The sequence below is a fragment of the Sinocyclocheilus anshuiensis genome, unplaced genomic scaffold (genome assembly GCF_001515605.1).
Source record: "Sinocyclocheilus anshuiensis isolate Anshui unplaced genomic scaffold, SAMN03320099.WGS_v1.1 scaffold330, whole genome shotgun sequence".
Classification (NCBI taxonomy): domain Eukaryota; kingdom Metazoa; phylum Chordata; class Actinopteri; order Cypriniformes; family Cyprinidae; genus Sinocyclocheilus; species Sinocyclocheilus anshuiensis.
This window is the reverse complement of record NW_015547689.1, coordinates 2,590,662-2,607,459: the sequence shown is the minus strand read 5'-3', so window position 1 is coordinate 2,607,459 and position 16,798 is coordinate 2,590,662. Positions and strand designations below refer to the sequence as shown.

General features: G+C 37.9%; 2 protein-coding genes and 1 pseudogene across 2 annotated transcripts in view; all 3 read right to left on the bottom strand.

Annotated features, from left to right (window-relative positions):
- Positions 1–453: 453 nt before the first annotated feature.
- LOC107703462 (complement component C6-like) lies at positions 454–7,156 on the bottom strand (annotated as a pseudogene).
- A 722-nt stretch (positions 7,157–7,878) lies between these two features.
- On the bottom strand, positions 7,879–12,897 carry LOC107703569 (regulator of G-protein signaling 7-binding protein B-like). Its single transcript, XM_016506246.1, has 6 exons — positions 12,521–12,897; positions 11,468–11,634; positions 10,839–10,969; positions 10,470–10,614; positions 8,663–8,733; positions 7,879–8,538 (listed from the first exon to the last, which is right to left on the bottom strand). Exons 1-6 carry the CDS (start codon positions 12,668–12,670, stop codon positions 8,447–8,449), a joined length of 756 nt encoding a protein of 251 aa, XP_016361732.1. The 5' UTR covers positions 12,671–12,897; the 3' UTR covers positions 7,879–8,446.
- Positions 12,898–13,346: 449 nt separating this feature from the next.
- LOC107703505 (E3 ubiquitin-protein ligase RNF180-like) overlaps positions 13,347–16,798 on the bottom strand; it is a 5,632-nt gene continuing 2,180 nt past the window's right edge. Inside the window, exons 5-7 of the mRNA XM_016506132.1 lie at positions 14,287–14,500; positions 14,076–14,201; positions 13,347–13,990 (exon numbers count right to left, since the gene is read on the bottom strand). Of these exons, the coding sequence (XP_016361618.1) occupies positions 13,800–13,990; positions 14,076–14,201; positions 14,287–14,500 (531 nt within the window). The 3' untranslated portion in view covers positions 13,347–13,799. The remainder of the gene's footprint in view (positions 13,991–14,075; positions 14,202–14,286; positions 14,501–16,798) is intronic.

The window sequence follows — 16,798 nt, the reverse complement described above, 5'->3', positions numbered from 1 at the left end:
GAGAGAGAGAGAGAGAGAGAGAGAGACCGCGTCACATCACAGTAGAGTCAGCTGTCTTAACCGCGGCTTGTGTACTGCATCATTACTGTGTCTGTTCCCCTTTCGGGCTTGAACTGATGGTAAAACTAATGACATTATTTACTGTCTTTACATTTATTTTGAAAGATGAAGCTCGCGATTATGGTAAGGGGCGTTACATTTCTGACGAGTGCTTGCGGTGTTCGGCCAATCACAATGCACTGGGTCAGCTGGCCAATCAGAGCAGACTGCGCTTGTCGGAAGGAGGGACTTTGTAGAAAACGAAGCGTTTGAGAGAGGCGGGGCATAGAGGACCTACAATAATGTACAGTATTTGAAAAATAATGTGTTTTTTGAACATTAAAGCATGTCAACATATTCTGTTACACCAAATACACAAAATAATGATCTTTAAAAAAGCATCATATGACCCCTTTAAGCTTTAACAGATGAAAATACAAGAACACATCTGAAAGTCTGATAACATTTTATTATGCTGTTCCACATCAATATCCAGATTGTTAAAAAAAAACCTGAATAGCATACTGAGTGACAAAGCAATAATGAGTTATCTGAACAAATCAATAATGAGTGAGCATTTCAGCTGTGAAAATTTCTTTGATTCTGAAATAACACATTACAAAAGGATTCGGATTGATCAGATCTGTACCTGAGCATGTCTCCCACTCATAACAGGTGTCTGAACCACAGGGCTCCTGCACCGAGCGCTGCTCAGATACGTTGGCCCTGAATTTGGCCCAGTCCAGACTGCCTGCGTCAGTTTTGCACAGTCCATTATTCATAAAGTATAATCTGTCTCCATGACAACAGTCAGCATGAAAAGCACAGAGGGATATCATAATGGCAGTCTCCTTGTCAGCGTCAAAGACACACAGATCTGCTCTGTAATTTCTGCAGGATACACAAATACAAGGTCAAAATACTTAATGGTCAAGTTTCCCAATAGACCACAGTAAATAATTGTACACAAAACCTGAAACTATTGACAAAATGAATCCGGGACACATTCATACCTGCATCTCTCTTTGGACATGCAGACGCATTTAGTCCCATCATGCATCTCTCCAAGTTTACAACTGCTGTCTGGTACAAATGGTTTATCTGCAGAAAAATATGTGTTATTCATTTAACCATGTTTGCCTCAAAGGAGCTAAGTATGTGAATGTAAATGAATGTCACATACTCAAGGATGTTTTGTGAATGGTATGAAATATTATACAAAAGCACATTTATTCTGTGAAAGTACCAATCTTGCAGTGTATGTCTTGTGGGATACTTGGCTCCCAAACAAGACTCTTCCCACATGTGTAATATTGACGCCCTGAAGGACTCATGCCACTCTCTATGCATGCCAGCATGATGTCACTTCCTACTTGAAACTCCATTTTGTCTGGGTATATCGTCATGCCATCAGGCACTGTGGGTTTGGCGCAAACCTTTTCTGGAATGACAGGAAAACATATGGAGTGAAAACTGTCAGGGACAGCATGAGCTTTCAGATCATAAATTGCATTGTTTTGATATTATATCAGCATTACTATGGCTTACTAATGCACCGTCCCTTTGGTTTCTCCCAAGTGCCATCTTGCAAACAGTGAATGAGCTGGTATCCATCCAGTTCAAAACCAGTGAAGCAAAAAAACTCCTCGTGATCTCCATAATCATACTGACGTTTGTTGATTTGGAATAAGAGGGGAAAATGATATAAAAGTTGGACATTAGCGGAAGCAGACAGGAAAGCAATGTAAAAGTTTCAGTTCAGAGGAAGAATATCATGCGTTTCATCACCCTCAGGTGGCTGTTGGCAGGTGGATGGGGTTTGGGACAGCCAGAAGCTCCGGGGGGCAACTGGCTCTCACGGGACCCTTCAGTCTTAAAGTCATCATCATTAATGCACACATTTTGCCTGTGAAAGACGTGTCACATTCATTGCGCATGAAATTGCGCTTCATCCATAACTTAAAATGCATTTAAATGCATACCTTTACAATACAATTGAGAACCAACTGAAGCTGCATGTACGCAGTAAACAGTTAAGTCAAATATTAATCATTAGTAATTATTAGCAATTAATGTCATCACTTACTCACCCTCAAGTTGTTGCAAATTTATATGAGTTTCTTTCTTCTGCAGAACACAAAAGGGAATTTTGGTAACCAAGCAGTTTCGTGGCTCACTGACTTCCATTTATGATCAAAAAATATAATGGAAGTCAATGGGAACCGAAACTGGTTACCAGCACTCTTCGAAATATCTTTTGTATTTTCCAGAAGAGAGGAAATCATACAGGTTTGTAATGACATGAGGGTGAGTAAATCATAGATTTTTTGTTGGACTATCCTTTTTTGAAAATATATATTATTAGAAATTTAACAACTAACAATATGACAAAATTATGTCTAAAAAAACAAAAAAAAAGCAGCCCATATAGACATATGCACAGCTGGCAAATAAGAGGTCTAAAGCGCAATCACATGTACAATCACATGGAGAGAGAGTGTGTGTGATAGAGCACCAGTGAGCAGAATGAGATTGCATGGATTGTATGCAAATGACTAGCTGCAGGCACACACTCCCTAATTTAGAACAATACAAATTCATCAACATTAGAATGAAGGTAAGAACAAATTTATATGCGTTCGCACATGTAGTTATGTGCAAATTGCAATTGCATGAATTTTTAGTGAATGAGTGACCCCAGAGACACCTCTGCTTGTAGTCTACAGATAAGACAGGGCACTTACGTCTGGAAAATAGAGATGGTACATTCCTCCACCTGTTTTTCAGTGCCTTGGCAGGGTCTGCCGCCTCGCTGCGGTGCAGGGTTGTTACAGGTACGTGAGCGATGCTTCTTCAAGGTGGCGTCACAAGTACTCCAAGAGCTCCAGCAACTCCAGCGTCCATCAACTTCATCTGTGAGATGTGGACAGACTTTATTACTGGCACCTCATTTTATTATTATTATTTTTTAGCATTTTATTAATGCATTAATATTAATAAATTAATATTTTATATTAGTTTTTTTTTATACATATATTTATTCCATTTTATTTCATTTCTAGATACAGATATTCCTAGACATGCATGTGAATCTGCAGTGTAGTCCCGGGCTCGTTTCTCGCAGTTTGGTCCATAGGTCCCGGTCTGGCAAATACAAATGCACTCTGTTCCAGAAAGAGCAGGCCGAGCATTGTTTGGGCAGGGGGCACATTTGCAAGAATCAAATTCGGTCTGGTAGTCTTCCAGTGCCCTATGAAGATGCCGTCTCTTTGTCAGAGCACAAGAGAAGCCACGCACCAAATTCACTAAAGGCAGAAGCTAGATAAGACATTGACAAGTCAATATTATTCTGATAGTGAATTATAGTACCTATTCATTTCGTTCATTTGCAATTCTTTTGAATAAAAGGGTATTTTAAACCCCCAAATGTTTGACAGGTTTCTCTTCCTAACCTCAAAATCTATAACAGTTGGATTGTCTATTGTAGATTTGATCCAGTTTTGGTATGTAGTGCTGTTTGGCAATACACCCCTCTTCTCCCAGGCCAGGGCTGCTGTATATTCAGCTCTACCTCCTTGCACCGATGTGCTACACTTCTCCGCTGCTTTTACAATTGACCCTGAAGTGGACAAGTGCATTTCAAACTGGGTTTACATAACTTAAAGCCTTATGTAAATTAAATAGTAAATTTGTGCATCTATTACCTTCATATTTGGTTTTTAATGTAGTTTTCCCACATGTGGAACTATATGATATTCTGTTATAGAATATAGCAATGATGGTGGAATCCTGCCTGAAGCAGCTATTCATTTCCCCTTCTGTCAGTCCTGGGAAATTTAAGGAGATACAACTGATTTGAGAGAACAGTTTCATTGCATTTTAGAAATGAGAGAAAGCTAATAAAGTCACATGAGCTCCACATGACCATGTTCTCTAATGTTGTGCCAAAACAGTTTCTTACAATCAGATGATAATGTCTGCTTACCGTAGGTTTTTAGTTCTTCTCGATCATATTAGAAAAGGAGGTCATACTTCCCCCCTAATGTCCCAGAGCTGAAATAATGTGTCCCAAACAGCTGGAAGATCTGTCTGTAAAGGGCATAGTTGTATTCCAGTGGCAGACTGTTCAGAAACTGAAGGAACTGATCTGATAAGTAGAGGTCAGAGGGTTTCATTCTGAATGTTGATGTGGCAACAACCTGATGCACCCTGAAAAACTCAGAGTCCTGCACAAAAATGACAAAAAGAGATCTGAATAAAGGCCAAATAACAATAGAGCATCATATAGTTTGGCGTTTGAGATCTCTTGCCTTTTGTTGAGATGCTTTCACTGCCTGTTTGAAAAAATGACTTGATTCTTTGGCCAAGTTGACTTTTTGGGGTTTGATTGCTTGCTCTTGAATATCCTCAAGATTTTCTACCTGGAATTAAATCAAATCAAGTAAAATGTACAAATTCAATCATGAATCAATTTCATGTGTTTTTGTGTGACTGGTTTTAGGATCAAACAATAAATAGCTGCTCATCTGATTTGATATTTTAGAGATGCACTGATATTGAAATCCTGGTCAATACTGACTATATGTCGATTTTATATGCTTTTTATATTTCTCCCAATTTAAATTTGTAAACACTACAAAAACCTTTAATAATGTTATTTTAAAATTATTTGAAAAGGAATAACTATACATCAGCATTACAAAATGATAATGTACAATATAAGAAATTCCTTTTGCAATCATCTAAAAATAACATTAATAAAGATTGTGGTACATCTTACACATTTAAACTGTCAGAAATCAAATATTGAATATTAGCTAATATATTTTAAACAAACAAATAAATAAGTATAGCCTACCTGTATGGTGCCAAAATACATGGCATAATTTTGGATATCCTTTTACTCCAGCTAACAAAGTATGACAAGTAAAGTACTACAAGCAGAAACAGACAGAAATTCGATTTTTCCCACCTTGATTTAATATCTCTCAATGTTGGCAGGGATTCTGTAGTAGTTTTTCCTATGTCTTTGTGGAATGCATTCACCCCCATGAATGAGTTGTCCAGAACAGCGCCTCTTATCTGCTCTGCTGCAGCGTCAAATCTAATTTTAAAAAGAATCTTTATCAGTTTCAAGACAAGCACAATCTCAGATTTTCAAAATTGTTTTGCTGACAACATGACAATACCCTGAAAGTTTACCATGTCATGTATGCAATCTAAGAAACCCAAATGATCTTTATCTGTAACTCACCCATAACCAATCAGGTCTGCTCCAGGAATGAAAGCAAATATCCTTTCACTTGCACACACGCTTTTTGTTTGCCCACAGTCTCTCTCGTCAGAGTTGTCCCCACAGTCGTTCTGCTTGTTGCACTGCAGAGTAGCGTTTACACATCTTCCTAGCAAGTTGGTGGCAATAAAGCATGGTGGCGATCATGCACCTCTTTTCTAAAGGACAGCTTTATAAAGTGTACTTAGGCCTATCTGCTCAATTATAAAATCAATAGATTATATAGGTCTATTCTTAAACATAAGGTGCAAATATTCTGTGCTGTTGTGAAGAAGTCGATGAAGATAATTACCACTGTCACAGGTGAACTTGTCTTTACAGTTGACAGCCTCAATCCCACATTCCTTGGAGGGATGACAGGCTCTTTCCTCCATAAGAGATGGACTACACTCTTCCCCCCCAAACTGAGCTGGCTTCAAAACAGACCTGGTTCTGAACTAAATCACACAAGATTCACACACTTACAAGGGCAGTGTACTATATTTAAGCAATTTCACACTAGCAAGAATGTTGTCATTGCCGAATATTAGCACGATATTAGAAGAAGGCTATATTCTGAAAAAAACTGCATAGCTGCAAGCGTGATATTGCTTTTATGCAGCAGTTAACCCATTCACTGCAGAGGATCCATTGGTGGATGTAATGCTAAATTTCTCAGATCTGTTCCAATGAAGAAACAAACTCTTCTACTTAGATGACCTGAGGGTGATCTAGGTGTTTGTGCGATTAAATTAACACAGACTACATCAAAATTGGATGAAAAGCGCTTTACTGAACTAGCCAAACGGAAAACACCCCACCACAGGCAACAAAACATTCTTAAAGGGGAAGCATAACAAGCACTGTATGTGAATTCTGTCACATCTTTAAGTGTATGCCGCCACAGTGAGTAAATATTTAGCAAATTTTAATTTTTGGTTGAATATACCTTTAATGCACAGACTAACAGTCTGTCAGGAATGCAAAGATATGGACAAACAGTGAAAAATCCCAAAGCTATTGTGCTTCTTGCTATAACAGCATATATCTCATATCTCTTGAAACACTGGTAAGCCAATCAGATTTAATGACCCAAACTAACTTTTGTATAAATCTCTTAATTTTAATACCTGTGTGCTTTACTCACAGATTTTTTGGCACACGGCGAGCACTCTGACCAGGGTCCAAACTCAGTCAGCTGACAGTTTATGGTACAGGCCTCAACATTACACGCTCTATAGTCTCATGTGTCTGACACAGCTGGAAACAATTGTTTTTGTTCCAGTGCTCATCATAGCGTACAGCCCTGCAACAACAAATGTACATATTACAATAATGGACTTTACACATCAGATATATGTTAAATAAAGGTTACCTTGTACGTGTTTGGGTGCCAGAGTTACAGGTTTTGGTGTAATAGGACCACAAACTCCATGGGTAATGGTCACAAAAACATCCCATAATGGGGGTAAATGCAGCCAGGCTGCAGAGTAGGACAAGGGGAATGGTAGCACAATCCATAGAGAATAAGGCCTGTTGGAACTCGATAGCTTAAGGGAAAGTAGAAAGAAGTGGGTTATACGCAAGTATATGCATCAGTTTTAATACATTGAGTAAAAGCCCTCAAAAGTATGAAAAATTGGTAACAAGCAAACAAAGAAAGCTATGCACAAATAAGAAATACTGATTAAATATAAAATATTAATATCCATTGTGGTACTAAACATAAAAAACTAAGCTGAAAAATAAAGATATTCATAAATTGAATTTGAATTAAATCATTTAAATAAATCAAGACCTTACCACAGACTGTTTCTTGAGAAGAGTTGCAGAAACCTAATAATGCCTGAGCTTGATGAATAATACATCAATTTCAGATGCCTCCGAAAGCATGTAAGCACGCTATCATGTGTAATTTTAGTCTCTGTGTCCAAAATCAGCAAGACAGATGCACAAAAAGCTGCTCTGAAATAGTAACTCTTATTCTGACCTGGATGAATTGTCTTCCAGCATTCTCTCGCAACAGAATTTGTCCATCCCCCTTAGCTTCCACTAAACCCCTGCAGCTGGAACTCTTCACTTTGACATTTGCAGCTCCTGCTTTAGACCATGGGAATGTGGACAGTGAGTATGTGGATAACATGTTATTACAGAAGAAAGTTATTGCCTTTCTTCATGCCGAAATAGAGGTGTCTTTTGCACTTTATCTTATTTTTTCATAATCAATTTGGTCTTTATTTTAAACATGTATCAATTTCTTAATAAGATTTTTAAGGGTTAATTTTAAAGGCAAAAAACTGAATGCGAATTACTGTATGCTACAATAAAACAATTACAATAAAACAACAACAACTTTATTATCATTATAAAATGACATATAGCTTATATGAGCTGTAACTATGCATACTTTATAGACACCTGACATGAAATCATGCTGCAAACTCTCATTTAACTGTGATATGCATTCACACAAACCTGATGTCTTGAATGGATAAATGAAAAATAAATCTTTAAAATCAATTATAATAAATACAATGTTTTATTTACAATTATTTGTATTATATACATAGTGAATTTTATTGTGTTATATTTATTTCAAGCTTAGAATGAAATAGCAATGGCTTTAGTGCAGAGCGCTCTTGTGCCCTTAAAATGACTAATATAATTTTTACAACATTTCCCCTTTATGGAAGACTAAATGAAAAGCATTGCAGTGACTAAATTTATATAGAAGAAAAAAACAAGAAGCAAGAAGATGAAATACAGCAATCCTATAACTAAACGTGCCCTTTCACTGACAACAAACTCTATGACTATGATAAAAGAAAATCAGAGACAGATGTCATTTTACTTCATTCTCTTGCTTTTTTGTACAATCATATGGTTTCACAGCACATGACAAAGAATGAACCTCTCTTGGAAACTAAAAATAGACAATTGATTTTGCTTAAAAACTCAATAGGCAGGGTTTTGAGTCAAGGGGATTCTGTCCTCCAACAAGGGATTATGTAGTTTTGAGACAGTCCAAGGACAAGTTACATTAGCAAAACAGTTCCAGAGACACGAAGGAGACGAGTGAAGCGTAAATTGATCAATGATCAGAAAAGAAGACTTGAGACTGAGAGTATTGAAGGTTCAGCCAGACACAAGGCAACAAAGCCCGGAGAATCGCCTCTTCCTCTGCCTCACCAGTGGATAAGGAGTCAGATTTAGCAGACTGCTGTCATCTACACACATGAAAGAGCAGCATTAAAAAATAAACACATTTCTAGCGATATGATCATATTATTGGAAGGTATAAAAACTCTCTTATTATATCAGAATAAATTCCTAAAAAAGTTTGAGATGCACCTTGATTTTTCAGTGGCAAAGGCATTGTCTCCCTGAGTTTGCTTAAAAGGTTTCTCATTTCTCGCATATCACTGGAAGAAATTTCACAACATAGAATGTCAATTGAGATTACAGCAAACAGGATTTATAGTACAAGTCAAGTACTTAAGGACCCCATTAAATTGGTGGACAGGCATTTTATATACAGCACCATTTAAAATTTTGGAGTTAGTAAAATAAAAAATAAAAAAATGTTTTTTAAAGAAGTCGATTCTGCTCACCAAGGCTGCCTTTACTTGATTAAAAATACAGTAAAAACAGGAGTATTGTGAAATATTACTACAATTTTAAATAAGTGTTTTCTATTTTATTATATTTTAAAATGTAATTTATTCCTGTGATGGCAAAGCTGAATTTTCAGTAGACTTTAATTCAGTTTTTAGTGTCTCATGATCCTACAGAAATCATTCCAAGATGCTGATTTGGTACTCAAACATTTCTGATTATTATCAATGTTAAAAATGTGTGCTGCTAAAAGGGGTCATATGATGCGATTTCAATTTTTCCTTTCTCTTTGGAGTGTTACAAGCTCTTGGTGCATAAAGAAGATCTGTAAAGTTGCAAAGACTAAAGTCTCAAATCCAAAGAGATATTCTTTATAAAAGTTAAGAGTCAACCACGCCCTCCTAAAACGCCTCGTTTAAACACGCCCCCACATGTCTACGTCACGATGTGGGAAGATTTGCATAACGCCGCCCAAATGTTCACGCAAAGAAAGGCGGCGTAACTTTTATTCTCGCTGTTGCCACCGCCGCCATGTTGTGGAGTCGCTGTGTGTTTCGTTGTGAAAGCGAAACTACTTTGTTTGGCCTTCCAAAAGAGGACGATATCTGCTTCGTCATGCCTAGAGCTAATCCGTGCTGGTTGCTGAGGAAATACAACAACTTTGCGATGTTGATCACCAGATCGGCTTTCACCGTGGACGTAGCGGAGTCCAGCCCGGGGTCGTCGGAAAATAATGTGTTTTTTTAACCTTAAACCGCATAAACACATTGCATTACACCAAATACACAAAATAATGTTCTTTTTAGCAATGTCATATGACCCCTTTAATATATGGTGGAAACCATGGGATATTTTTTTTGCACGATTTTTTGATAAATTTGTTTGAAATAAAAATCTGTAACATTATAAATGCATTTACTGTCACTTTTGATCAATTTAACGCATCCTTGATGAGTAAAAGTGTACATTTTGTTCCAAAAAAAATAAAAAATACTGACCCAAACATTTTAATCGTAGTTTGTATAGATAATGGGGGAAAATGCAACGCTTAATCTGGCCACTGTATCGAAGGAAGCCCCGCCTTCTGAGTAAAAGAGCCAATGGCTAATCTGTAAAGTCACAGTGTCACTCCAGCTGCCGTTGCTATAGAAACAGTCTGAGACACACTAAAGACTGTGCATGCGCTTTGGCTGGTTTTGCCTGAAAAATAAGCTTTTTTTAATGCTATTGGAGCATAAGAAACAACATTTTTGAGGCAGTTGTTGTCAGATATCATTGGTGATTTCAAATATGAAATTTTATCGTAAGCTTGGTGAACAGTTTTGGAGAATTTGATGTTTCCCCATTCAAAGAGATAGGAGCTGTACTTGCATGCCCAAAAGGCGTTTCAAAGATGGCCGATGAGTGAAATGACTTGACTTTAAGGGACTTTGGTTGGTTCATATCCCTATGGAGTAAATGAATTTGAAAAGTACTTCCAGAACCAACACTGCTGAAAAATTGGAAGCTGTCTTTCCTAATCTATTCATCCTGTTTGTTGTACCTCTCTATATTCTCAATGTCTGTGCACACGACCCAGGAATCCTGCGGAAAATCCACAGGTGACGATGATTGATCTTCCAGCATCGGCACATCAGAGCTCTCGTCGACCTTGCATTCCATGTTTGGCTCAGGACACACATCGTTTCCTGAAGCGAGTGAAACAAAACATTGCAAGATGCTTTTATAAAGTTATGCTTTGTTTTGCTTACAAGAAAAAACAAATTAATACTCAAAGGAGCTGTTTTATGCATTTATTGTGCCATTCCCGCCACCTTCTGACTGACAGTATTATTTCACCATAGCCATATGCACTCATGTCTGCTTATGTAAAGAATCTGCTGTCCTCTGCTGGCTGTCATTGACACAACACCTTTCCTATGGAGCTGCAGAACACCCAACAGGCACATAGACTTGAGCATCTCTGTAATGTACATCTCCATGCAGCACTGAAGCTGGATGAACAATCTGCATATTTCTGGGTGGATTTCACCATCCTCTGGCCTAAGACAAACATAGAGAGAAAACCACATTAAATTTCATCTTACAGCCATGTTGTCAAAACTACATGGCTTTTCTAACATACAGTGGTGTGAAAAAGTTTTTGCCCCCGTCCTGTTTTTTTAAGCATGCTTCACTTTGTCAGACAGGTTCTATTTAAGTGATTTCTTTATTCAACAGGTCTGGCAGTAATCAGGCCTGCGTGTGGCTAGTGAAATTTAACTCAGCTTTCTAAAATTATGTGGTTAATCACAGTTCTTTCATGATTTAAGAGGAGGGGCAAATAATTTTTCACGTAGGGCCAGGTAGGTTTGGACAGCTTTTTTCCCTTAATAAATGAAATTATCATTTAAAAACTGTATTTTGTATTTGCTTGCATTATCTTTGCATAATATTAAAATTGGTTTGATGATCTGAATCTTTTAAGTGTGACAAATATGCAAAAAATTAAAAAAACAGGAAGGGGGGCAAAAACCTTTTCACGGCACTGTACATGCTTACCCAGAGATTGCGATGAGGTTTTGATAGGCAGACCGGGCTACGGCGCATCCTTTGATGCGAGTCTTGTGCATCTGTGCCCTTAAAGAAGGACAGTCGATTGTATTCTCGCCTATGGAGATGACCTGCTCACGATAGAGAGCCACAAGAGTGTTGAACTCCTGAACGGTCTAAAAATTGAGACAAATCTTGCTCAGTCTATTTTTAGAAAGTCAATGTGTGTAGATTAAGCTACCGGCCATGTTTTGGAGAATGTTAGCTGGTTTGGTTGGTAGATCATCTTGGACCAGCACCAAACCAGTTACCAGCTAGTCAAGGGTTAGGGCTAGAAAGGATACAGCTATTGTCCTACTGGGCATGCGCACATCAATATTGCGTCATTATTGTCACGCTGAACAACAATTAGTTACAGTATTTACATTATTGTAAGGTTAGGTTTAAGGTTGGGGTAGGTGTAGACATTAATAAAACGCAATCTAATAGGTAACTTAGCAAATTTAAGTTATTATTTTCTGGCTGTAGCTGTATCCCTTCTAGCCACAACCCTGGTCAAGCTGTCATTTGGAACATGATAGCAGTTGTTATTTTTGGACTAACTAGAAACCAGTGTTCCAAAACACAGCTAGCAGCTTAAACTGGATTTTCCAGCAGGGTAAACACGAGTTTAGCTGCCATCATCTAGATGCCACATAGCAACACATGGGATTGTGGGGAGGAATGTAATTTCTAAACAATGGTGCAATATGAAAACACAAATAGCAAATGATAAACATAATGACACCAATTGTTTATTGTATAAGCAATTCACAAACAGAGATCCAATAATTAATCATTTCAATACACCACATCCCCATACGCTGGCATTTAGTATGTGTTAGTATCAATATTGATGGGCTATACAGATTTACTGCAATTATTCGCAAATACCGTTAATGCTAAACCTGTTAATAGGCATATAACTGACACTGATTTTAATGTTTAGACACCAAAAAAAAAAGACTATCCAAAAATAGCATCCGCATTAGAGTGACGGCGGTTGTCCTAAAGCGCTCTCACCGTTCTACAGTCATCCATCGCCCGCTGAGCTCTTCGCGTGCTCTCGGTGCTCTCCCGGCGTTCCAGATCCCTCACCGAAGTCTTGCCGATTTGAAAAACGTTGGCTGCGGATCTGGGGCGGTTCTTTCGCCCGTTCGGTGCAGAACACATGCATACGCATCCACGAATAAAACCACCTCACTGAGAAAATGTCTTTAATCAGTCTGTCCTCGATGAGAGGGTGAGGTCGAACCTTGGATGCGGATTGTTTCGATGATTAGTGATGTGACGGAGCCGAGCGAGCGTCCGCGACGCTTCCTCTGCATCTCCCGCACCAACAGGCGAGTCACCTTCACCCCTGTCGAGGGCCGAGCGTCGCTGGAACGCCACAGCTGCGGGCTTCACGATCCCTGAAAAGACGGGTTCGTCGAAGAAACACAATTGCTTTGTGCGAGGAAAACTAAATATTCACGATTTTATTTATAAGCGCCGTCTTAAACATACCGTATCTCTGCTTAATAGATTTATTGTTAGTCAAACAACTGCTGTAAATCAAAAACCTTTTTGAAACGGTTAAAAAACCTTTAAAGACAGTCATTAGAAAACATTATGTAGTTAAGTTGTCACACAAAAACGCACTTTCTGGGAACGTTAGTTATTGGTTAAAACCCCCCAAAAGAATGTTTCTAAAACGCTGGAGTTTGTTAGGTGTTCTCCCTTAGGATTAATTTGAACAAAAATACATTCCCAAACGGTATTTGGCATTCTAGGCCATTGCCAAAGCTTAACAACTAATTAAATCTCATTCCAGGAGAATGAATTGACACAACAAAATTCTCTCAAACATTTTACTGTGTAAAAGAAGCCATTAAATCCACTGTACAACAGATTGTTTTTAGTGGAAGAAACCTGGGTTCTAGCATTAGACAAGCATCTAAACGCTCCAGGTAATAGCAACTGAAAAAGAGGCAGCTTATTAAAGTGTACAGACGACCTAAGCATTATACCCTGAATTGTTGCTTTTTCTCTTTTCTACTGCATTATAATACTGTTTACAGGTCAAATAGGCAGATGATATTTAAGTAATTGCTTAACGTGATATCTATGGATTGCACAAACCCTGTAAGACCTAAACCACAAACAAACACACAAATGATTCCCACAGGAAGAAAAACACCTTAATAATATTTCATCATATTTGAAGATACATTGAAATAAAAGTATGAGGCACTTGATGAGATGTCCACTGTCAACAACATTTTGTCCAGCAACAGCAAAGTGAGATTTAATCCTCCATACATCAGAGGAGAAAGTAGCAGAGGCCACAAAAGATGATGAACACCATCACCCAGTGCAGAGAGTAGATAGAGATGATCACAAAGTCAATGTCAAATGGCCAGCCCCACATGTCCCCCAGATCCAACGCATCCAGGCCAAATGCTCTGTGGGGAAATTGCCAGCGACTGGCAGGTCCTCCGTGTCTCTGAAATCCTGAAATGGCAAAGAACAATTAAATAAATGTGCAACTTGTAATTAAAACTTTGTAACACCTAGTGTCAAATGACATATGACAAACCCCAAAAGATGCGGAAATGCTTTGGACAGTTGGGCAGGGGCCATTTGGAATAGTTGGTCTTCTGAAAGGTTTCGTGTCTTGACCGATACACTTTTGGGAAGCATGTCTTTGTAGTTTGATTGAGCTCTGAAACAAGCAGTTCATCAGGTGGTAACAAAGTTCTTCCAAATAATATGATATGAAAAAAATGGAGTTTATCTGTTTGACTCACCTTCCTGAAAGAGCACATGGGATATGAGGGTCCTACAGAGGGGACACGGGGTATTGCTTGGCCTGTTCTTAGCCAGAGTTCTCAAACAGGGCTCACAGAACACATGACTGCAAGGATGGCACTTGTAAGGGCTGTAATATACGTCTAAACACACGGCACATGTGTATCCCTCCCTCTCTTCATCATCGCTGCCCGTTAGGTCCCATTTCATAGCCTGACAGATAGAAGCAACTCATAAAACATCAATGAAGAACTGATACATTATGTTTAAAATAAAAAAAAACAAGACATTCAGATCATTCTTCATATAAAAGCTGTGGCCTATTGGTTGTCAAAACAAGGATGAATTTCTACAATAAAATGACACCTGCTGCAAGAGCCACATGCAGCTGTGAATGGCTTATTAAGATCCTCATTTATGCCTGTTCTGATCCACGTATCTATTATTGGTACTTTGCCAGAACTCTTTTCAGTACAATACAGCTCCTCACTTAATAGCTCACATCGATTTCTGGCTTATCTAACACCTCACACATTAAACAAACTAGAGCTGTGTAGCATTCAGAACTGAGGAAGCAAACAAAATGCAGAATTGTAATTCAAATGGGGGGGTTGACATACAGGCCCATTCACCCCAAGGTCCACAACTATAATTTGTGTAGAGTACAGAGCTAGCAATGCCAAAGTCATGGGTTCAATTTCCAGGGAACGCATGAACTGATAAAATATATGCACTGAATGCAATGTAAGTCACTTTGTATAAAATCATCTGCCAAATTCTTAAATGTAACAATATTTCAAAATTTTTAATAACAATTCTAATTCTACAAGAATAGGGAAGTTCACACCACAGCTATACTGATGTTACAGAGGAATGATGTCATTGGAATCACTTTCAGAACATTTATTTTCCCTGATGAACTGATCAATGATACAAATGTCGATATAACTGCATAACTGCAGCACTTATAATATACAGAATGTTATTCTTATAATAAACAGAATGTTATAATGCATTGGTATGGACGCTAAAGTAGTTATTGTATATTTATTTACCCTTCTTGATGTGAATGCACCCTTGAAATGAAACTCATATAACATCTGTCAGTGTAATTTTTAATAATATATTTTTATATATTACCCATAACCATGTATTATATATTTTATATATTCATTTTTGTTCATATTAAAGAAGGTTGCAAATAATTATGGAGTTGATATTATGTTTAGAATTGAATTCTCACAAACTTTAATGTTGATCATTACTTTTATAAAGTTATCCAAAAACAGAATACTGTTGGACACCGTTTAAAACAATTGGAATACTGTTTTCAAATTTCTAAAGTTTGTGTTAAGAAAAATGTCTAATAATTTCAGAAAAAATCCATATCAGGGAATAAATATCCATAATTATTCAAAATTATTTTTGTTTTGTCAGAAAACTAATTTTGGACTATTAAAGGCACAATATGTCATTTTCACCACTAGAGGGCGCATATTCAAAATAAACAAAGAGGCAAAGGCGTGGTTAGATGACTCCGTGACTGAGTGTGGAATCATGGGAGTTGTCGTCTTCATCCCCACAGCCGATGCAATCCGACGGGACTCGGGCAGAAATCATGTTCATGGATGAGCTAATGATTTATTAACGTAGTAGAATGAAGTAGGGTGAGGCTGAAAGCCATCGAAGCGAAACGAGGCTGCTGAACGAGCGCGACACATGCTCGAAAGCAGCGGCGCTTTTATTATGCCACAGTCGACCGCTTACACTCCTTCCGGTCGTGCGTATTTGTGGGGAAAAAAAGCAGCGCTGTTTTATCATACTAGATACATTTGAAAGTTCTGTTATAATGCTACTCTGTGCGGTCGTCACCGGTATATTAAAATGCACAACATATTAAAGTGTCTTTGGTGTTTCCATGTTTTCTACAAAACAAAACCGGAAATCGAGGGGTTATGACGTCATTGGCAGGCGACACAATGACACTATGGACACGGTGCGTGCCACTAGTTAAAATTGCTTATTTCTCTGGATTTAAACATTCTTCGAAACATTTGGTATAATGTAAGTACACAAGTCAGCAAAATATATAACACTGTTCTAGTAGTTTCTGGATATTTTAATTAAAAAATCTTACATATTGTGCCTTTAAATATGTGTGACGGTTTTGAATGTCTTTGATTGCAATTCAATAAATTCCAAATGAACATCCTGAGGGGGAGCCAAATTGATTTAATTGAATTTAACAAAGCCATTTCCTAAATTCTGAATATTGCCTGGCCTTTCTTGGTAGTTGTTAAATTCACACATAAGAACAAAGCGAGTCAGACTTTGGCACCTCTCATGACTTTAAAGGTTTAGTTCACCCCACAATGAAAATTCTGTCATTAATTACTCACCCTCATGTCGTTCCAAACCCGTAAGACCTTCGTTCATCTTCGGAACACAAATTAAGATATTTTTGATGAAATGTGAGAGCTCTCAGACCCTGCATAGACAGCAACGCAACTG